The sequence below is a fragment of the Calypte anna genome, chromosome Z, assembly GCF_003957555.1.
Source record: "Calypte anna isolate BGI_N300 chromosome Z, bCalAnn1_v1.p, whole genome shotgun sequence".
NCBI classification, from domain to species: Eukaryota; Metazoa; Chordata; class Aves; order Apodiformes; family Trochilidae; genus Calypte; species Calypte anna.
In genome coordinates, this window is record NC_044274.1 from 10,642,164 (window position 1) to 10,664,335 (window position 22,172).

At 47.5% G+C, this 22,172-nt stretch overlaps 1 protein-coding gene across 2 annotated transcripts; it reads right to left on the bottom strand.

Moving 5' to 3' along the window:
• Positions 1 to 559: 559 nt before the first annotated feature.
• VCP (valosin containing protein) lies at positions 560 to 21,888 on the bottom strand. 2 transcript variants are annotated; one of them, XM_030468044.1, is made up of 17 exons: positions 21,681 to 21,888; positions 16,629 to 16,740; positions 16,087 to 16,259; positions 14,419 to 14,561; positions 13,355 to 13,485; positions 11,501 to 11,632; positions 11,004 to 11,106; positions 9,060 to 9,193; positions 8,687 to 8,822; positions 7,507 to 7,619; positions 6,682 to 6,846; positions 6,455 to 6,577; positions 5,141 to 5,353; positions 2,966 to 3,274; positions 1,934 to 2,089; positions 1,451 to 1,605; positions 560 to 1,023 (listed from the first exon to the last, which is right to left on the bottom strand). In XM_030468044.1, the coding sequence occupies exons 1-17, from the start codon at positions 21,695 to 21,697 to the stop codon at positions 918 to 920; spliced, it is 2,421 nt and encodes an 806-aa protein (XP_030323904.1). In that variant the 5' UTR covers positions 21,698 to 21,888; the 3' UTR covers positions 560 to 917. The 2 variants fall into 2 exon arrangements, with proteins under 2 accessions (XP_030323904.1, XP_030323905.1); XM_030468045.1 differs by lacking the exon at positions 16,629 to 16,740 and having other exon boundaries at positions 21,681 to 21,835.
• Between the last annotated feature and the right edge of the window lie 284 nt (positions 21,889 to 22,172).

The following is a 22,172-nucleotide window of genomic DNA, read 5'->3' on the forward strand; positions in this document are numbered from 1 at the left end:
CATAAACAGGGCTGGCCGGTACCAGAGAGCCAAGACAGTTGTCAGAAACCCAAGGGGACACACACAAAGCACTGTGCTGGAGTTACCTTCCTTCCTAACCACAGTGGTGTCACGCTGTATCACAGACCCCTGAGGCAGCCCCAGAGCCCCCTGGTGCCTGCAGGCAGGACAGAGGAGCCAGGGATCACTTCAGAGGATCACACCTCACCTCTGCTGAGGAGCCAGAGCAGCAGGAGACACAAGAGCCCAGGGCCAGTTAACAGAGAAGCAACAGCAGACACCTGCTGCCAGGCTTACTCGGTGCTTCCTGCCAAGCCAGGGCAGTGGGGATACTCTGCCAAATCAATTTATTCATTTAAGGTAAGTTAAGAGGTGTTGGGAAGAGAGACAGCCTGAACTCAGCAGGGATGTGCACAGACCAACAGACAGACTCCAACAGAGAAGCAGTGCTCAAACAGCACCCAGACACAGCTTTACAGACAGTTCCAGCACTGCACAAAGGAATTGCTGGGGCCTGGCTAGAGTTTTGTGGGATTTTTATTATTTTTTTTTAAACTATTTTTGTGGGGGTTTTATGTGGTTTTTTTGTTTTGTTGGTTTTTTTTTCTTTTTTGTTTTGTTTTTTAATACAGGCTAGCGTTGTACCCTTTTGCTAAAACTGCTGATTCTGCCACATAAACTAAAACAGAAATTTCTCAGAAATTAAGTCAGATCCCCACCTTGTTAATTCACTGCTTGCCTCTCAACTGAACAACAGATTTGGATTTGTGTTTGCAGAAAACATTCCCTGTGCAAAGTCTGACGTGCAGCTACATTGTTCTGACTGAGGAATGAAGAAGCCCAGAGTCCAAGAACATTGGATTTTTTCCCTGTACAACGTGGCCTGATTTGGAGTTTGGTCCACCGAGGACAGCGAGTTAACCGTAGAGATCATCGTCATTGTCTTCACTGTACACGTTGCCCCCACTGCCACCTCCTGTGCCTTGGCTGGGACCAGCACCACCCTGGTTGCCCGAGGGGAACCTGCATGCAGCAGGAGAAGGGAAAGAAAACATGCTGTTCAGATGCCTCCTTGCAGCTCAGCACCTCCCACCACGCTAACATCACCAAGCAGGATCGGGTAGGAGAAGTGGGATGAAGTCATGGAGAAGGTCATGCAAAGGTCATGAAGGTCATGGAGAAGCGGGATGAAGTCTCAGGGAAGGTCATGCAAAAGGCTCAGACAGCACCCGGCTGCTGCTTGTGTTAAAGGAAAATGTGTGGATGGACTTCAGATGGACTAACAGAGTACCTAGACACCAGCCTACACCTGCCACGTTGTGTACTGACTGATGTACATGCTGGGGAGAGCCGGAAGAGGGGTTTCCTTCCCAGGATCCAGCAGAAAGCTGTCATGCTGCCAGCTGAGCCACGCTGCCCCCCCCCCCCCCACCTGCTTCCCCACACGTACCTGAAGCTGCCAAAGCCACGGCTCTGCTGCAGAGTCTGTGCAAACATCTCATATTTCCTGATATCGTTGTCACTGACGGAGCGGCGAGCGAAGCGCATCGCCTCCTCAAAGTGATCCCTGCGGATCTCCGGAACCGGGTCGTCCTCCTCCACTTCCTGCAGCAGGATAGATGGCCCAGGTGAGCTGTGTGGCCAAGCCCCTTGGGCCTGATGGCCACTCACAGCCTCTCTCCAGGCCAGGATGCTCCAACAGCTGCAGGAGGTGCAGGTGTATGCTGCAGCAGACCATGAGCCTGGACCACAGCGAAGTCTTCTGAGCGATGCTGACCACGAGGCAGCACAGGAAGGTCTCAACCTCCCGCAGGATCAGAACAAAGCACTCACTCCAGCTTCACAATCTGCACCAGACCCTGCCTGTCCCCATGAGAGGGACCCACCAGGCCTCACCTGGGTGAGGAGGGAAAGCCAGGGGTGCCCCACTCACCATGGCAGAAGGGTTGGTCTGCCTCTCGCGTTCTCGCCTGATCTCGCTCTCGATGGACTCGCGGATGGCGAGTTTGCAGGCACGCTGGCAAATTTCTGTCAGGTCAGCCCCCGAAAAACCATTGGTCATCTTAGCTAGGAAATCCAGGTCGACATCCTAGTGGGGGGAAAAAAAAAAACCAAAAAAAAAAGAGAGAGACCTCTCCTTAACACCTGACAGCCTCAAGTGACAGAGAGCTCGCGTTAGATCCCATGGTATCAGGATGCTGTCTTAACTTTATCCAGTTTTGAAGAGATCATCTGTTAAGGTTCTTGTTTCTGGGGAGGCAAGCCATGCTCCCCACACACCCAGCAAGAAGCCAGGAAGCAGCTGTAAATGCCTCAGCATTTGTGGATATGGGGTATGATCTGCTCAGATCTCAGCATTCAAGTCAAACAAAACACTGTCAGATGGAAAATGGAGAGCGGCACAGACAGATCAAGACAACTGATGCCCTCCTCCCTCTTCCCCTCACCTGAGGGGTAGTACTGCAACCTTCTTTGAACCTTCTGTATCAACAGCACCTAAAAAGCTAAGTTTGGCATAAAAAGCTCAAGTTCTAACTTAGCATCTGCTTTCACTGATTACTGCCTGTGCCCTGCGCCAGGGACCATAGCTTTTGCCAAGGATAGAGCTCAGCAACAATTAACTGCAGTGGTTCCTCTTCAATTTTCACCTCCCACCCCTATGTTCTCCATTTACTTTTCTTTCAGTGCACAAGAGCCTTTTGCACCTCACTGTACCAGGCTTTCCTCTTCCCACACCGTGGGCAGAACTCCATTGTGTGACAGAGCCCTGCTGTGCTCACACGCTGACACTGACCTCAGAGCTCCAGCCTCCCCCTCCCTCTTCACTTCCATCCTTCCATCCAGGGACCGGAGGTTTCCCGGCTCCACACCACGTGGAGCAATCACTCTCTGCTGGGTCCCCTGTGAGGAGCACGTGTGGTGCACAGCAAACCCGGGCCAGACACAGTCAGGGTGCAGACCCTACCTTGGCAACTGGTGACTTCCTCAGGTTGGCCTTCAGGATAGCAACCCGGGACTTCTCGTCGGGCAGGGGGATGTAGATGAGCTGATCCAGGCGCCCAGGGCGCAAGATGGCTGGGTCAATGATGTCTGGCCTGTTGGTGGCACCGATGATGAAGACGTTCTTCTTGGTGGACATGCCATCCATCTCTGTCAGGATCTGGTTGATGACACGGTCTGCGGCACCGCCGCCATCACCGATGTTCCCGCCTCGAGCCTTTGCGATGGAGTCCAGCTCATCAAAGAAGAGCACACAAGGGGCGGCCTGGCGGGCCTGGAAAAAGCCAAGAGGAACAATGACTCCATGTTAATACCTCCCCGTGAGGAGGCACTGCTCTCACTCTGCTCTTTGACAGGAAGCTGAACATGAGCCAGCAGTGTGCCCAGGTAGCCAAGAAGGCCAATGGGATCCTGGCCTGGATCAGGAACAGCGTGGCCAGCAGGTCCAGGGAAGTGATTCTGCCCCTGTACTCAGCCCTGGTGAGGCCACAGCTTGAGTCCTGTGTCCAGTTCTGGGCCCCTCAGTTTAGGAAGGATATCGAGGTCCTGGAGCAGGTCCAAAGGAGGGCAACCAGGCTGGTGAAGGGACTCGAGCACAGACCCTATGAGGAGAGGCTGAGGGAGCTGGGGCTGTTCAGCCTGGAGAAGAGGAGGCTCAGAGGAGACCTCATCGCTCTCTACAACTCCCGGAAAGGAGGGGGTAGCCACGTGGGGGTTGGGCTCTTTTCCCAGGCAACTCTCAGCAAGACAAGAGGGCATGGTCTTAAGTTGTGCCAGGGGAGGTTTAGGTTGGATATTAGAAAGAATTTCTTTACGGAGAGGGTGATCCGGCATTGGAATGGGCTGCCCAGGGAAGTAGTGGATTCTCCATCCCTGGAGATATTTCAAAAGAAACTGGATGTGGCACTCAGTGCCATGGGCTGGGAACTGCAGCAGTAGTGGATCAAGGGTTGGACTTGATGGTCTCAGAGGTCCCTTCCAACCCAGCGAATTCCATGATTCTATGATTAAAGCAGCTCAGAGAAGTACCAGAGCACTCCTGCTGCAAAGAGATATTGGAGGAGCTGCTGCTCCAGAGCAGTGTCATGCTACATAAACCTTCAGTTAAACTCTCCTGAATGAGATGTTGGAACTTCCCTTAAGCTGGGAGCATTGTGAACCAGGCAGAGGGATGAAAATGCCTAGAGGGAAAGCTGGAAGCAATGTGCCTGGTCCAGAACCTGCAAGATCTAGGGTTGTCAGTTAGTTATTTAGGCACTCAAGTACCAGTAGGCAAGATATATCCAGTGAAAAAGGGAAATCCCATTGCTGATTTCAGCTACCTAGAGGGTAGTTATAGGGAAAAGGGAGTCAGATCCTTCTTCAAGGTGTGCTGCAAAAGGATGGAAGACCACAGGTGCAAACAGCAGCAAGGGGAAGTCCAGTTAGAAATACAGCAATTCTATTCCTCACAGCAAGAGAGCTCAAATACTAGCACACACATCCAGAGGTCAGGGATTCTCCATCCTTAGCACATGTTCAGAATGGGAGGCCCTGAGCAATCTGATCAAATTTCCAAGTTTACACCTTGCTCTGAACACACAGCTGTATCAGATGGCCTGAGATCCTTGCCAACCTCCATTTTTCTCTTACTCTCCCTTCCAATTTCATGCTTTCAGCACCTTCTCTGAGCACAGTAGTGACGATTTCCCAGAAAATCCACACAGATACATTCTGGGGCAGGAGGTGACACTACCTACAGGGGAACTGGGCAGTAAGAGTGAGCTTCTTTCTATTCCAAGAACACATCTGACAATGTGGAGGTAGTGATGGTGAAAGAGATCCCAAGGTAAATTTTCTGGAATGCAGAGGATTATCTACCCCATCCTAAAGCTACCCTCACCGCTACGGCACCAGGGCACTTATCTTCCTGTAACAGATGCAAAGTGCAGCTGCAGAAAGCAGTTTAACTAGCTGAATATTTTAATATTGCTGAAGAGCATTAACTCCCTAACATCAGGAGAGCAGCCCCCGCTCTCAGTGCAAGCAGGGAAAATGCAAAAGACACAAAGAGAGAGGCCAGCAATACAAACACAGTGGGAGCAAAGCTCTGGGGGTATCTCAGCACAAATGTAGCACAGGGAGCAGGAAAAACACCCACCTTGTCAAAGATCTCACGCACGTTGGCTTCAGACTCCCCAAACCACATGGTGAGCAATTCTGGGCCCTTGATGGAAATGAAGTTTGCCTGGCATTCATTGGCAATGGCTTTGGCCAGCAGGGTCTTACCACAACCGGGTGGCCCGTAGAACAGAACCCCTTTTGATGGGGTCATACCAAATTTGAGGAACTTGTCTGGGTGCTCCACAGGATACTGAAGGAATAAATAAATAAAAAAACAACAAAAACCTGTCATGAAGAGCCAGAACAGGCCTGCCCCTTAGAATAACAGAATGGTTTGTGTGGAAGAGGATCTCTAGAGAACCTCTAACCCACCATCGCCTCCCATGGGCAGGGACATCTTTTACTTGATTGGTTTTGTTTCCCTTCCTCCCAGAAACACTACCTGAGATTCCCGGTGTGTTAAAACAAAGACCCTGCCTGTTCAGTGTCACTGGAGTTTTTAAAGGGACCTTGGTTTGAAGAGCACCACAGCTAAACTGGAAAGCTACCTTACGCAACCTATTTACCTCTTAGAACTAAGTGCTGGTACAGGTAGTTTTCTAGCACACTTAACCCCAGCTTCACTCTGTCCCGCAGAAGCAAAAGGGAACAGCTCATTATCTAGCCTATTAGCTCTGTTCTCCAGAGACAAGGCAAGGTGTCTGATGTGAGCACTTATCCTCAGCAACAAGGTCAGAGATAGGTGATGATTTCAACATCAGAAAATTAGATTGAAAATTAGATTATTTTATTCACAGACACGCTCTTTCTACAGTGTCAACAGAAAGGAGGAAAGATCAAACAAAAATCACCCCAATTCAGACACTAGAAGTTTCCACAAAGCACTGAAGTCTTTTTTTTTGTCCCAGCCTCTCCCTGCATAGAAGGCTTCACCATTACTTCTCACCTGTCCCTGTGCTAACACTAATGAAAAGCTCTTCGGAGGCTCTCTACGTGAGAATCTCCATCCTTTTTATGGCACATAAAACCACTATAAAGGAGGATTTTCAGCAGTGGTCCTGCTGAGATGGTCTCCACCTAGGAGAAGAACTGCTGCTGCTTCTGCATGTAACACAACACCCACCCAACAGGACCCTGCAGACAGCTCAGGAAAGCCTGATGCTGCTTCCCAGCACCTTCCTTTACAAGTTCACTAAGATGGAACAGCATGGATATTTTTAGTCCTTTACAAGAAAATACTCTAAAATACTCTGCATTTACCCTGTTCACAGCCCAAGCTGGAATCATAAGTAGTTCTGAGTTTTAATAATTTTTCAAGCTGACAAGGCAGAAACCTGTTGGAAACCCTTACCTGTACAAGCTCCTGGAGCTCTCTCTTTACATCTTCTAAGCCACCAATATCTTCCCAGGTAACCTGTGGCACCTCCACCACAGTCTCCCGAAGAGCTGAAGGGTTGCTCTGGCTCAGAGCCCACTGTTGTTAGAAGAAAATGTTATTATATGAATTCTCACACTTTATGATCAGACAAGCAATTAAGACATTGCACCCAACAGAAAGAGGGGCAACTCCTGCCTTACCCTGAAGTCATCCATGGTCACAGCCAGCGAGTTCATCACTTCAGCATCAATGGTTTCATCTTCTAGGTCTATGAGATCCATCTTCTTCCTGATAGCCTGAAGGGCAGCTTCTGAGCAAAGAGCAGCCAAGTCAGCACCGACATGGCCATGGGTCTCGTTTGCCACCTGAAAGCAGAGTACTGACCATGACTCACAAGGACACAAGCAACAACTCTGCAAGGACAAAGCAAGCTCTGGCCACTCAGTGGGAGATGCAGCAAAGCTCTGGAGGACAGGGAACGTCAGTGCCTTGATGCAGTTTCAAGATCTACCACGTAGACAGTTTTCAAGTGCTACCACATATTTAAAAGATGAAGACACTGCTACTACACCTCCTACTTGAGATCAAAGCAGCAACTGGAATTCAGATGGTGTGCTGAAAGATAATCCTGAGGGCTGCAGTTCTTCATTCAGGAACCATCCATGTGGTGTCTACACATGATGTCCAGTGTCACCACAAAGCTCACCTACCTCTGAGTGAGGCTTGTTTTACTTTTAAAGAGACCACCACAGCAAATGAATCCAGGAGCACAGTGGCAAGGCAGCTCCCAGGCTGGATGTACACACATCTGTTTCACTGAGCCTTAACTAGTGAGCGAGGACTTTTGGTCACTGGTAAACTAGTCAGAAGGAAGTCTACAGAGATCACACGTTCACCCAGATTCATACTGTCCTAAATGAGCAGCTGCATTTATGCAATCCGTCCTTAACAACTCTTCCACTACAAAATGGAGCATCAGGAACTGTGTCTGAAGGGACAAGCTTTCCTGACAGCACAATGCTCACCTGTTCCAGATCCACATCATCAGCCAGCTTCATGTTTTTCGTGTGGATCTGCAGGATCTCCAGGCGGCCAGTGGCATCTGGGATACCAATATCTACCTCCCTGTCAAAACGACCTGGGGACCACAAAACACACTTTGAGCTGCTGACTCTGTGAACCAGAGGGGCTGGAGCTGCAGTTGCTGCCCCCCTTTGACTGAAAAACGTGATGACAAGCCACACACACAGAATTTCAGAAAATGCCAGAATTTTAAGTTTCCATGCAGCATCTACCAGCACAGTAGCTGAGGCAGAGAAGAAGGAAAGGCTTTGACCATTCAGAGAAAGCAAAACTACCATATTAATTACAGTTCAAGGTTATATGACACAGGACTGCTGGTTCAGTGACTTTTTCTGAACCTCATTCATAGGGAACTACACTCCTCCCAAACCAACACACCATAAGATATTAATTTCTACCTTTTTGTCCTCACCACAAGAGCTTACAAATATAGAGAGCTTTAATTTTTCAGAACTTTCATAGCAGAAACCAAGTGGTGAATAACATAAATTGCCCAGTATCTGGAGAGGCAGGAAACCTCTTATTATATATATACATAAACCTAGTATTAAAGCCTATTACCCACAGTAAGTATACCCATTGTTTGCCTGCAGCCACAGCTGCATACTCAAAAACCTCACTACACACTTAAGAAGCTGTTTTCCCCCACGCACTTGCCTGGTTCACTGTTACAGGCTTTACCAACTGGTCACACTGCAAAGTTTCAGAAACTTCAATCTCAGTAACATCTTGACTTCTCATCAGTAAAAGGAAGAGAAATCAGACAGCTCAGGGTATTCTTTGCAACCTCAGGCACAAACAGCCCCTGAAGTATTTACTGCTTCAGTGGGTCCTGAAATAACTTCACCTAACATAGGCTAACACACTTTTCCATTTCAAAGTTTTGGTTTCTTTTTTTTGCTTTTATTTCTACAAGTTGTAACCTAATATGGCACAGAAGAATGATACCAAAGGCTGGAAGCACAGAGATGAATTTCAAACAAGCAGCTAGAGACAATTCAAGAGCTTGTATAACACAGAAGACGTTTAGTGTTAACCTCTGCTCAACCCTCCCAAGGTCCGTGAAGCACAGCCTGTAACAAAGTCTGTGAGACACAAAAAAGGGACTGCAGTCATGGTTACCGAACCGCCTGAGAGCTGGGTCAATGCTGTTAGGTCTGTTGGTAGCTGCCATAACAATCACATGTGCTCTCTGCTTCAGCCCATCCATCAGAGTCAACAGCTGGGAGACAATGCGACGTTCCACCTCTCCGTGTGTCTGTGGAGGGAGAAAGCAGCGCTCAGGCCAAAAGCTCAGGGCAGGAGTGCTGCACCAAAGCAGACAGGTAAGACACATGGTGAAATTGTATCTAATTCTTCTCCAGCCCAGCTGAACTCAGATACAAAGTTAAAGACTGTTTTTACCCTGCAGTTAAAGGCAAGGATTCACATCAGCTGCTACCAAAAGGCACCCTCTTTACCTTCTACTCCTCCACCTCCTAAAGGCCTCCTTTACCTTCTCTCTCTTAGGAGCAATGGCATCCAGTTCATCAATAAAGATGATGGCAGGAGCATTCTTCTCTGCTTCTTCAAAGGCTTTCCTCAGGTTGCTCTCAGACTCACCAGCCAGCTTGCTCATGATCTCAGGACCTGAAAAACAGGCACTGTGGCACTGGCAGACAGGCAGCAAGACCCAAGCATGCAGATGAATGTTTCTAGCAAAACGTTCACAATGGACAAGCTATGTTTCGAGCTAAAGTGGATACTATCAACTGAGTTCACTAAGTCTGCAGTTGAACAGGCAAGGACAGCATGCAGAATTACTTTCTATCATTATTCTGGTGTCTTCAGTTTGCTCTAACAGAATGCAGTGCTAGGCAATGAGTTACCTTTAGCTGCCTCTTTCCTTACCCTATTTCACACTTGGGGAGCTTCTCTGTAATGTGCCACCACACACTGCTAATGCCAGGCCTAGCTTGCAAGAGAAGCAATCAAATTATATGGTGATGAAGGATCAGGAAAAAGCTCTGAGCTTTTTTTCTGAAGCTTCCTTTATCTTTCATCACACAGGTATACATTTACCTCTGCAAGATCCTATACATTAGCTTTAAAACCCCAACAAAACAAAAAGAACCCCAAAACCTAAACCCCACATCCCCTGAAAAAATACATGAAAAAATAAATGTTTGAGCACACCAATCCCAGATGGAAGGACAGCACTCCCCAGAAATCTCCTCCAATTGCTGAGCACCAGTGCAGGCTTCCAGATTTATACACTTAAAAAGTTTTAGATATTTTTTCCATCATGCAGATGGGAGTGGTAAAGAGGAAGGATGTTTCTAAAATATCCAAGAAAAAGAAACCTGATCCTCTGGAGTGCAGAGGTGCTGGCTCATTGAAGCAAGCTGGCTGCAAAGCCACTGGTGTCAACAGGTACTGGGAGTGTTTCTTCACAGGTCAACTCTCCAGTTCACAGCAGCTCTGCCTACAACACTGCCTGCAAGCTCCAGGATTGGGACTGGCAGACAGAGAACATACCACTAGCCCTGACAATGTATCTTTTTACTCTGCAATAGAAGTAAAGTGCCTAAAGAAACTTCTGGCTCACTGGAATAGAGACAACTTCCACACACTTCAGGAAGTATCTGACAAGGACAACATATGGTTAAAACCTGTCCCTCTACATCTGGTATGCTGAGATACAACACAGGCCACCTTCCTACTGCTGGTCATTGCTATGCTGTGCTGTACACTCCCTTCCTATTGCCCTCATGGGTCTATGGGACTGAAATCAGAAAAGCAAAGCAGCACTCCATAAGTAAAGGCATTATTCCAGCACCAACTGTAAAATGGAACAGAAAATATGTAAGGAAAATGCTGAATTTAGTCCTTACTGGACGTAAACCAGCAATCACAATTGCTACAGGTGAGAACTATCAATAGGAGGTCCTGTTTCTTGTAGCAAAGTCCCAGGGTACTCCTTACAGCTTTCAGGAAAGTTCCTCCTAATCAATGTAATATGAAACAAAGTAAAGTCTTCTGCTTTACTTTAGGAGAAACAGAAATTCACAGCAGACAAGTTTCTCTCCTGAATGGAACACTGTGGCAGCAACAGAAGCAAGTGTCCTGCACACCTACATTTAGAATATTCTCAGCATCTAACTCTCAGCTCTGCTCTCACCAACATAAAAGGCCACCCAGCAGCCAGACTCCAAGTCCCTGTGTCACAAAGCTGCCTTTCAACTGCTCTGACACAATACAATCAAGTTTAAGGGCACTGCCACTACAGATGCTTCCACTTAACAGTCCCCAAGTGCCCCCAGAAGCACGTTTGAAAGAGGTAAGGATGGATGTCAGGGAGAAAACGTGGCTGTACAAGCACTACCAACATGAGTCATTACTGTAAGATGGATGAATAAGCACACAGCAGACCTGGTGCCAAAGCAGACACAAAACGTACCATTAATCAAGAAGAAGAAAGCCCCAGTTTCATTGGCCACTGCTCGGGCAATCAGTGTTTTACCAGTGCCAGGAGGACCATACAGGAGGATCCCACGTGGAGGCTGAGGACAAAAGCAAGAGACTTAGGTGGTGAGCTCATACCTGAACGCCTCAGTAGCTTCACAGTGAAAAACCATCAGCATTTGACAAAGCTGGTCCGAAACAGGGATGCAAACTCACACAACAGCTGTCATCCCATCACTGCCATCAACACCCTTTCTGTTTTTCATGACACACAAACAAAAGCCTTGCCAGTAACTGACAGCGTTGATCCAAGCATCACTACACTTAGCAACTTGGCAGCACTTTAATCTGTGTCCAGAGAATATAAGCAAATGCTTCCCAGCATTAAAAAAAATGCTACACATTACCTTCCCCCCCCCACAAAACCTCTGACATCAAGAGTCACCTGTAGGGACAGTCCCACCCACCCAGCTGGTGCAGATGGGGACTCACCTTCACCCCGATGGCCTTAAAGAGCGCGGGGTGTCGGAGGGGCAGTTCCACCATCTCTTTGATCTGAGCCAGCTGCTTCCTGCAGCCACCAATGTCATCATACCCCACTTCATTCAGTGACTCCTCTTCATCCTACCCAGAAGAAAACACATTAAACAGCTGCAGAAAAACAACAGTTCCAACAACCCTTCCAGGTCTACAGGAGCCAGGAATTTGTTTTTTTCCTCACAGCCATCTCCTTTCTATCTTGAGATTCTCACTTTCAGCCTTCCTGGTGTCTTTTGCATTTGTTTCTCAGCTCTGTCTTCCAAAGGGAATTGCCTGCACGTTCCCAGACCTCACTGATGCCCACTGTCTTTCACGACAACCTCTCTGCCAGGTTCTCTGCAAACTCCAGCACAAAACAAGCTCTGTGACCCTCTGATGTGACTAATAAAGACAGCAACAGACCAATATAAAATATATTTATTCATTAATCAGTAAGTGGTATCTCTAACTCCCTGACATGCTCTAGCTACCAGTCAGTTTGCAGATGCAGTGTTGTCTTTTAGGACTGACTCAAATTAACAGGGAATGTTTGGATTCAGTCGTGTGGATAAGACTGACTTTAACCAGCTCTTCCAGTGTAGCTCTACAGCATCCATCCATTTGGCTATCCAAATGTCTGCTGGCTTCAGTTATCTGCAAGGTTAGCCCACACTAAAGCAATAAAGTAACACAGCCTGGAATCTCAGAGGGGCTCATTCCAAGACCCATGAGCAGAAACCACTGCCTCAGGCTGAGAGTCTGGCCCTACCAAGGGCTGCAGCTCTGCAGATTCTTGCAGTCTCTGGGCCTTGCTTCAGGGCTGAGGGAAACTTTTTTGAAACCTGCTGGGAATTTCCCTCATCTTGGTTCATGCCATTGCCTCTTGTTCTGTCCTTGGGCACAGCTCTCAGAAGACCCTGGTCAGCTACCCCTCCACAGCAGGCAGGTGCCAGTAAGCCTGTCCCTTTGCTTTCCCTTTTCCAGGCTGCCTCCTCTCACTCTCCCATCCCTTCTTCACTCATTCTGACCTCCAGCTCCTCATTGTTTTGGTGGCCTGAGCTGTACTTGCTCCTCTCTGTAACTGCTGTGTCCTGAAAAGCCCAAACTGGACTCAAGGGATGCCCAGGTGCAGTCTCACAGGTGCCACATAGAAGTGAATTTTTCAGAAGCCAGTTACCTACAAAACTTACCAGCACTCATCTGGATTCACAAGCAGTAAAATGGTACTTACTTTGTCAAGTGTGCAATTGCCTTAGATCACTTTTCTGTTATTTCCTACTCTAAACAGTAAGGAGATCAAGACCTGTCGTGCAAGCCATTCAGGTTGTGTGAAGCTCGGGCTTCTCAAGGCTAGACCTCTGAGGGACTGCAGAAATGTTTTTTTTTCAAAGAGAACCATTCTGGGATTTCTAATTTCTCACTGTAAAAGCACTAAGTCCTTTCTTTTGTGGCAATAAATTCAGCAACAGTGTTAAGTTCAACCTGCTGTGGATCAAGGAAACTCTGGGGGTAAAAGATGGATCTAAGTCCAGCATGAGACATCTGGAAGCAGATGCAAAACCAGCTGCTGCCAAAACATGACATCTCATCAGCAAACCTACACACTGGTGAAGGAAAAACCTACACATGAGGAAGGACACTGAGGTATGTTTCTCTGACTAGTTTCAGCAACAGCTCATCTCCTGAAACCAGAATTTCTCACCATTACATTTGATACCAAAAATGGCCAAAACACTGAAAACACTGCTGCTCTCAAGTGCTGCCACAGAAACAGATTGCAGACAGAGGGGATTCAGGAGGAGAACTGCATGGCAGGACTCCACTTACCTCTCTTTTGATGGGTTCTCCTTCACAATGGATCACTGTGTCTGGAGCCACTATACAGTATGGACTGGGATCTGTCTCCACCACTTTGAACTCCACTGCACGCATCCCTCCACGCACCAAGAAGATGTCACCTGTAAAACCCCATGTGGCAAAATGCTGACCCTGGTACTACCAGCAGCCCCAGAGGACAAGCAAGGGGGTTACACAGGCACACACTGCTGGCATTTGTAAAGCTGCATTTTAAACTCCAGGGCTGTGTGCACTGGGACTACCCAAGGACTGGTTAGATCCACAGCAGCTCAAGTTCTCAAAAGTTCACCCAGTAACAAACAGCAAACAATAGAAAATAATACTCTGCCTAAACAAAAAGCACAAAAGTGTGGAATCACATTTCTTTTCCATTCGGTTTCAATTTAGCATTTCTAAAACAGGAAAAAAGCTTTAACTCAATAAAAATAAATTTTGTAGTTATTATTCTAGTTGTTACTAGTTACAACTGGTTGCCTCTGGGAGCAGAATAATATTTACTACTGGACTATGACTCGTGGTTTAACTGGGGTACAAAAGCTGGTTAACTTCAACTCGTGTTTATAGTGTATTAGGGTCTATTTGTTCCAGCAGAAGTGCTACTAGCATAGCTCCAAAAGTGCATTTGGTCTTCTACACGTTCTCTCAGCTATTAATGAAACTACTTTGAAGAAGTTAATTTAGTCAGGGTGCCAGATGGTACACCTAAACATTCGATTAATATGCAGGCAAGTCCCCAGTTCTGTCGAGTGGCAGCAACTGAATGTAATAAGATGTTCTCCTGAGTTCAGCCTTTCCCATCTCACACAGCTAAAAAACACAGAACTGTCAAGCTGCTCTGCCAGACAGCAGCAGGAATCACCTTTTCTTCTGAAGATCTGGAAAAAACTAAATCAGTGCCAGCAAAATCTGACTCTACAGATGCCAGCCTAATGCTTTGCAGAGACCTGCACAAGCTTTCTAGAAACTCCCTTTATTCAGCCTCAAGACCAGCTCACACCCACTGCCATCAGAACTTCAATAAGAGGCACTGTTACCTTTCCTGATGGGTCTGTAAGCTTCCAGAAAGTATGGCTTGAGATAGACCTCAAATAGATTCCCTGTGATCCCTTCTACTGTGTCATCAATCGGCAGCACATGGATACGTTTGCCGTATTTCACATCTGGGCAAGGTTGGATGCTGGAAGAGAAGAAAACTCCCAGTTAGTCCCATGATGCTTAACTCACACCTGAATCTGGAAAAGGCACTGACACCCCTTCCCAGACCAGTGCATATAAGGACCCTCCAAAGGCCTGGTGAGACTTCCCAACTGCATGAGTACATTTCAATGCTTACAAGGCAAAAATCATGCCCATCATGAGCTACACACACTTTTCTTCACTTCTCTCTGCTGTAGCCACACCACAGATGATCTTCATACTTTCTTCCTACCTCTCTGCTCCTCTGTAGCCCCCACTCACCACCCCCAAGGCACACTCACAAGTTATTAATGCAGCCTGAAGACCTCAGAGAGCCACAACAGGCTCCCACAGTACCAGCTAGGGATAACCTGCTTGCAGCCAAGTGTTTGTCAGTCCCACTCTGTCCCTGACATTTAGGTTAGGGATCCTAGGCCCCTTCCCCCCTTTAAAATAAATGCAACAGTTACTGTTTTGCAGTGCAAAGAATCAAGCTATGGCAGAAAGCTCAAAGTGGCTGTCCCAGCTAGGAAAAGCCTAAGTAGAACGGCAGCTGAGCATGCAAGTTTTCATAAATGACTTTGCTCAACACTCTTCAATAGATGCTTTTTTTACCACATGATGTAGAGAAAGGACACAGAAGCAGGGTAAAGGAAAAGACAGACTGCTCCAGAAGGAAAACAGCTGACAGACCACAAGCAGGAAGAGATTAGCACATGAAACTGGATTCTGGCAGAAACCAGGCCACAAAAAGTAATGCAATAAGCAATTAAATACCAGCAAGAAAAACTCTCGATGGCAAGAGATGCAAAAATTCTCTGACCCTTGCAACAAAGCCAAGACAATCAGTAATGCATTTGGAAGGCTGAGAACCCTATAGACACCACCCCAGTGGAGAAGGGGAGAGCACCAGCTGAGCTGTCATACTAGAAACTACTCCAACAACACCCTCATGTCAGGTTAGTAAGGATTCGCTTTTATTTTAAATCCATAGGCTGGGTCTAAGTACTGTTCTGATCCAGCTACAGTGGTGTTTAAAACTTGCATTTTTTAGTGACAGAGGGGTGAGTAAACCAGCCTGACTTCTCTTCGAAGTTGGTATGAAAAGTATTTTGCATTTAAAGAATATTCCAGATATCACCCTAAGAAGTCTAGTGTCAGAAACCAGGATCCATTTTCCCAGAGCACGTGGGATATTCCAGATTAGGAAGGTGCTCAGGAGGAGCAGCTGTTAGCCTTCCCATATTTAAGCCTGCAAATTAGCATCCTTATGCATAAGAAATGCTCATGTGCTTCCCAGCCCCCATCCAAGAATGGAAACTCTCTCCCATAAGCTGACGTGTGTACTTCTGTGCTTTCCAACTACTTTCTGCAAGAGTTGCACAACAAAATCCCTGCAACATCTGTCAAGCACTTAAGGGTAACTCCTGCAAACTCTGCCACTGCTACTGACTCAAACAATTCAGAGCCAGCATGCAGATTATTTAGGCAACCCAAGGACAAGTCCTGAGCAAGTGAGTCCTCACCTGATCACATCGCCCAGGCGCACTCTCAGGTTGTTGCGGACGACCCTGTTCATGCGGATCTTCTCATCTGAGCAGGTATCATCAGACAGAACAATGCAGACTGCTTCTCTCCTCTTCTTTCCCTTCAGCAGGACAGTATCCCCCCTGAACAGTTGCAATTCATCCATTTTTGCCTGTGAACAGTAAAAGCATTAGGGAGAGCTTTTGAGGACACAAGAAGAATTCCAGCGTTTGAAAGAGAATTATTTGACTTTGGAGAATTACATTTTGGAAGTGACATCCTAACCCTCAAGGACAGAGGCTCCCACGAGGCAGGTCAAGAGCTAATCCAGAGACCAGACTAAGAGCACAACCTCAAATATACCCTACAAACTGAGAACCCAATTACCTTTTATCATGCAAGAGTGTAACCCTCCCTCACTCCAAACACCTGCATCTTCTGACACAAATACAGCTTGCAAGGTTACATTCCAAGTTAATATACAACAACAACAACTTGCAAATTACCAGATTAAAAGCTTTGTTTTTAATAGATGATGTACCTGGGACAGTGAGACAACACTGTTGTCTTCATTGATGGCTTCATCAACAATTAACCGATTGGGCCTGTTCTTCTGCTTCAGAATAGCAGTTGATAAGTCATCCGCTTTAGAACTGGCAAAGAAAACAGAAATTACCAGGCTGAGTGGTACTCATGCTCCCCCATGTCGAGCCACTCCATTTTCCTCTCCCATTGCTGCAGGTTTCTTTGTCATCTTGGCTTTTAGAAACTATAGTTGTTTGTAAGATAAAGGAGAACATCTTTCCCAGGTACCAGTTGCAAGAGTTCAAAGCATGATGTTTTCTGTCAGTAAATGTAACTCTTTTTCTAGCCTCAAACAGTGGTGAAGCTATCCGTGAAAAGAAGTGGTCTGTGAGAGGCTGCTGACTGTAAGATGTTTTGCCTAAAAGAATCAGTCAGACTCATCTGAAATCACATATAACCTCTGCCACCAAAACAAAAGTTCAAGTCTATTTGGTGTCAAATCCCAGATAAATAGGGGAATTAATGGACAATGCTGCAGCCCCCCTGACAGGAAGAGTTGTAAGACTTTAGCCTGTCCAGGCCTATCAGTTAAACCTAACAAGGCAGGAGAAATATGTCAATGTTCATGACAAATTGAGTTTCCTTTTTAGGTGTAAGCACCTTTTTAGGATATAAGCACCTTTTCAGCATACCCTCACAGAAATCACTGCAGCCCAAGCCTGTTACACCACAGGAAGTAAGACAGGTAATTTGTTCATCTTCACAAAAATGGGAGCAAATTAAACAGCACAGAAATGGAAGAAAGGCAGAGTAAGTGATTTTCTTCAAAATCTAACACAGCAACTAATTCACTACATAAGAAATATGAATTTGAACTAACTGATTTCCAAGGAGCTCCTGGAAGCTGCCCCTGTGCCTGGCCCAACAGTTTTGTTTATTCTCCTCTGTAGGCACATGACCACTTTCCCCAGGTATTCCAAATGTGCCAGTGCCTACAGCTGGAAAATAAAACTTTGCCATTTGGTTTGGTTCTAACAAAGAAAATAAACTCTTCCTTTGTCCTAAGCAAGCAGCAAGGATAAGCAAAGTGCATAAAGCTTTGTGAACCATGGTGTTGGCCATACACTTTGGCTCCTTTTTGCTCTTTTATAGTATTTTTTATATGCTCTTTTATAAATACCTGGAAGAAATCAATCCTTGAGTGGAAGTGGTAGAGCAAGCAGCTAACTCACCACAAACACAGACCATGGCAGCAGTGCAACAGTTGGCACACTCACTTCATCTTTAAAAGGGTGACATCAGAGAGGGATGACATACCTACAGCATGGTGTTGCTCCAGGTGCCCCCTTGCCTCTCAAGACAGAGGTTATTTCCAAGACAGACTGGGTGGTACTTCTCAGATACTTAAAAGGAGGAACAATAGCAAGAAAGCCTGTGAGGAGAGCCAGTTTGTTTCCAAGAGGTTTCCAAGCTTTGCATAAGCCCTGGTAGCAGGGGAATCATGTTGGAAATGAGAGACAACTTTAAGTGAACTAAAGGATGGGTTGTAAAACGTCTTTCCTGGACCATCAGCACTAGGAAAATCATGGTTTTCCTCTCTTAATTGAAGAGTGCAGAGGTGGGACAGGGACATTCATCCCTTTTGATGACTATGTGAGATGTTACACATCCATTCTCTGAACACAAAGACGTGAGAAAGGCTGCTGGGTACATCCTGGAAGAAGCTCTTTAATTTCTTCTTCAGCCTAAAACGTGGTCTTGGTTGAGTCCCAAAAGCTCTGACAATTCCCAGAAAACTCAGTAAGGATTAAGAAAATGAAGCCAAGACATCTACAGGTCAGACAGGAACTTGGGAGTTAAAACAGTGGATAAAGAACAAAACAACTTACTTGTACAGACCCTGCCTCAGCATTAGCTCCTGGACACTGGAAATAAATTTGTCAGAATTTAAAAGGGGCAACAGAAAGTAACAACACTCCTATTTAGCCTGTTGAAAGTGTGAAAGTAACTCACACCCCTCTGCACAGGAAATGTGGATCTAAAGGCTTTCTGATAAAAAACTGTTGTCACACTTTGGCTCCATGAATTGTCACTGGAACTGAGTGGCTGTCACTTGGGATGCAGAGGCTGCCATGAATCCTAAAAAACAGTCTGGGACACAAGATTAAAACAAAGAGAAGAAGAAGAACTGGGCAGCAAGTGGAAGCTTTTGGACCAAAACTGTCAATAAACCAAAACCTGTTATGAATCTGGAATGACAATTCAGGTACCCCTCTACACACACCAGGGCCGAAGAGGACAGCAAGAGGTCCACTTGGCTCTGCTGAATGCTAGAAAAAAGTTTTAGTGCTGAAGAAGTGACTCTACAGTTTCCTAAAAATGGAGAAAGGGATGGATCAATTCTGTCAGTGTATTACAGCACTCAAAGCAATCAAAAAGCTTTGTGGCATTAAAATTGGAATAAAGGTCTCTAAGAAAGAGCATGCAGGCATCTAAATGCATGGGGTCAGCTTCAATTATCTGACCTGACAGTCCTGCAAAGAAACAAAGGTGTTATGAAATTACATGTCAGCTACACAAGAGAGTGATGTTATTTCTGCTGCAAAGGTAAGGACTTGAGAGACAAGCCCTGTCCACCTTCCAGAGGCACTTCAGAGTATTGCTATCCTCACCATTTGCTCTCATTGTATCTCTCCTGGGGGTTCTTCATGGATGATGGAGCAAAATATGTCTGAGCACCTCAACCTCACTCAGAGAATTCCTGGCATCTGTGCCTCAGAGAGCCAGAACTGAAAGTTCAGGCTCAGAATGCCTGAACTCAGAAAGTTCAGAATGCCTAAAGCACGCATTGGGGCTGTTACCTGTCAACCTTCCTGAGTGCACTGGTAAACGTCAGCTAAGGGCAGGACAGACAGCTGACCTAGGTTACTTTCCAAACTTCTCAATGAGGTTCCCCTCAGAAGGAGCCTGGTGACAATCTTCTAGATCACCTCCCTCACTCACCTCTTTTGTCAGCTCCCTCACAGACTTTCTCTCTTCCCTTTTCTTTCACTTTCCAACAAGGAGATAAACTGAATACAAAAAACGTAGCTTTAGGAGCTGCTTCTGGATTAAAAGGAAACTCTATGCCTGCATCAAGCCTGCCCCTTGGCAGTGGCCAGGAGTGAGGATGCAATCCCCAGCACAGCTAACAGTCAGATTCCCATATGAAGTGCAAGATATCAATAAAACTGAAACAAATGTGTACTAGCCCCAAGACCAAGCAGGCTACGTATACTCCTACTGTCAGCCTCACAGCATAGCAGTCCAACAGCCCCAGCTGACACAGGGAAGGAACATTTTAGAAACTGCATCCCTTCAACATTTTTCTGTGTGCCAGAGCTCCCCTCCTTCAGCGTGTGACAATGCCCAGTGGATGGTAGGAAGAGAGCACAGAGTGATTACCAACCAGTGGCTCTCCTGAAAACAACTACCAACCAACCTCCAAAGCTGAACTGAAACTAAGGAATAAAGTTTCTCCTGCAAGCCTGTGCTAAAATTTCAGTGAGAAGGCACTGCCTCAAACTGATTCCAGCTGCAGTAATGAAAGTGAAAACAGTCATGCCTTCTGTATGCTGTTGCACCTTTTTATCAATATTCTCATGAATTGACTTCCCAGATAAAACTTGCCAGAGGCTTCTCACCACCACGAACATCCACGTTACAGGGTGAACTGGCAGGTATTAAAAATATATATATATAACCCTGGAGCATTTTATGCATTGAAGCAAACAGGCATGGCATGACAATGGCAGCCACTCCCTGGGACAGCACATGAGACTCAAGCAGTGAGTTCACACCCCTGCTCCGAGGCCAAGTTCTCAAAAGTTGTTTCAGACAGGCAGGCAAAGTGAGGATCCCTTCAGAAACCCCACAGCCTCGGGCACTGCAGTGCTAGGGGCTGTGCTAAGGCTCACTTCAGCAAGATGGCTGCCAGCAGCACTGACTGAAAAATGGCAACTAAAAAGTAACTGCTTCCTAGTTGCAGAGTAACTTTTGCTGAGCCCCAACTGGTGAAAAGGACTCTGCTCAAGTTGAAATGTCTTTTTAAAGACACCGTTCACCTCACTCCGTGGCACAATGCACCTCTGAGACCACCACCACTTTCACCACAAGCTCCAGACACTGAGTTCTTGGCACACCTTGCTGGAACTGACTCTGGAAGACTGAACGGGTCTAAACTTGCGTAAGAAAAGGAGAACACAAACAACAGGCACTAAAGGGATCAAATGTACCTCTGGCAAGACCAAAAAAGTAACTTCAAATATTTTTAAGTTTTTTGAAACTTATCTTTAGGTCTCATTTTTACTGCTCTGAAGGGGTAGCGAAGTGGCTTGTGCATTAAGGGCTGTGAGCAGAGAGGTCACTATTACTCAACTCATTTTTGAGGAGCACGAAAGATGATACTCAGCCTGGAACTGAAAACAGTGAGGCAAGACACCAGATACTAAAATACAGCCGATCGCCTCAGCTGCCAGAGAGGCCAGCCCAGCACAACATGTCTGCCTCTGCTAATGCCAAGTCACTTGCTAGCCCCAGGCCGAGGGCCGCTGCGGGGAGGAGGCCGGGACATGCCTCTTCCCCCTAGCTGCCCCAAGGCCTAGAAGACAAAGCCCTCCCCAGCTGAGGCCTAGCCCAGGCGGGACGGCCCGGACCACGCCGGGGTACGGCAAGCGGGCGGCCCCGGGCAGGGGTACGCCCAGGCCGCAGCGGGAGGCCCGGCCCAGCCCCCCCCTCCCCAGCCCCCCCTCATGACTCGACACTTCCCGGCGAGGCCCGGCCTGAAGAGAGGAGGAGGAGGAGGAGGAGGAGGAGGAGGGGGGGTAGCGGCGGCGGGCGGGGAGCGGCCCATCCCCCTCCCGCCACCGCCTCTGCCTCTTCAAGGGCCTGCATGACACAGCGGCTCGGTGGGACGGATCGGGCCCGCCGGCCGCGCTGAGGCGAAGCAAGGCGGGTTAGGCCGGGCCGGGCCCAGAGCCGCCGCGGTGAGGCCTAGGCCGCGGCCTGCCGGCGGGCGGCCCACACTTACTCGGATCCCGAGGCCATGGCGCTGGGGGGGGAAGGGGCGAGGGGAGGCGGGAGGCGGCGGTTCCTCAGGGAGGGCTACGGTGGCGGGCAGCGGGGTCTTGGGCAGGCAGGAGGTGGCTGCGGCTCCAGGGCGCTTCGAGCTGACTGAACCTCACAGCCGACTCATCGGAAGGGGGAAGCTCCGCCCCGCGCCGCCTCGCCTGCCTAGCAACAGTGTGCGCTGACCAATCAGAAATTCAACCCGACCGGCTCCTCGGCCAATAGTAGAGGGGGAAGCCAAGGGACGAGGGAAAAAAAAAAAAAAAAAAAGGGTGCTCTCCCTGCTCCGCTCCGCCCCGTCCTCTCCTTTCCCCTCCCAATCGTCAGGAGCCTCAGCCAATCGCAGCGCCGCCGCTGCCTGTTCTACCGGGCAACACTGGCCGGGCAACCAATAGGAAAATTCCGTGAGGGAAGGACGGTCAGCTTCGCCTGGCGATTGGCTAGGACCCGAAAG

Excerpts from the sequence above, each read along its gene's own strand:
- VCP (XM_030468044.1), bottom strand. Across the intron at positions 8,823-9,059 it reads TTGCTCCTAAGAGAGAGAAG|ACACACGGAGAGGTGGAACG; the intron begins GTAAAGGAGGCC and ends CTCCCTCCACAG. Across the intron at positions 2,090-2,965 it reads GGAAGTCACCAGTTGCCAAG|GATGTCGACCTGGATTTCCT; the intron begins GTAGGGTCTGCA and ends TCCCCCCACTAG.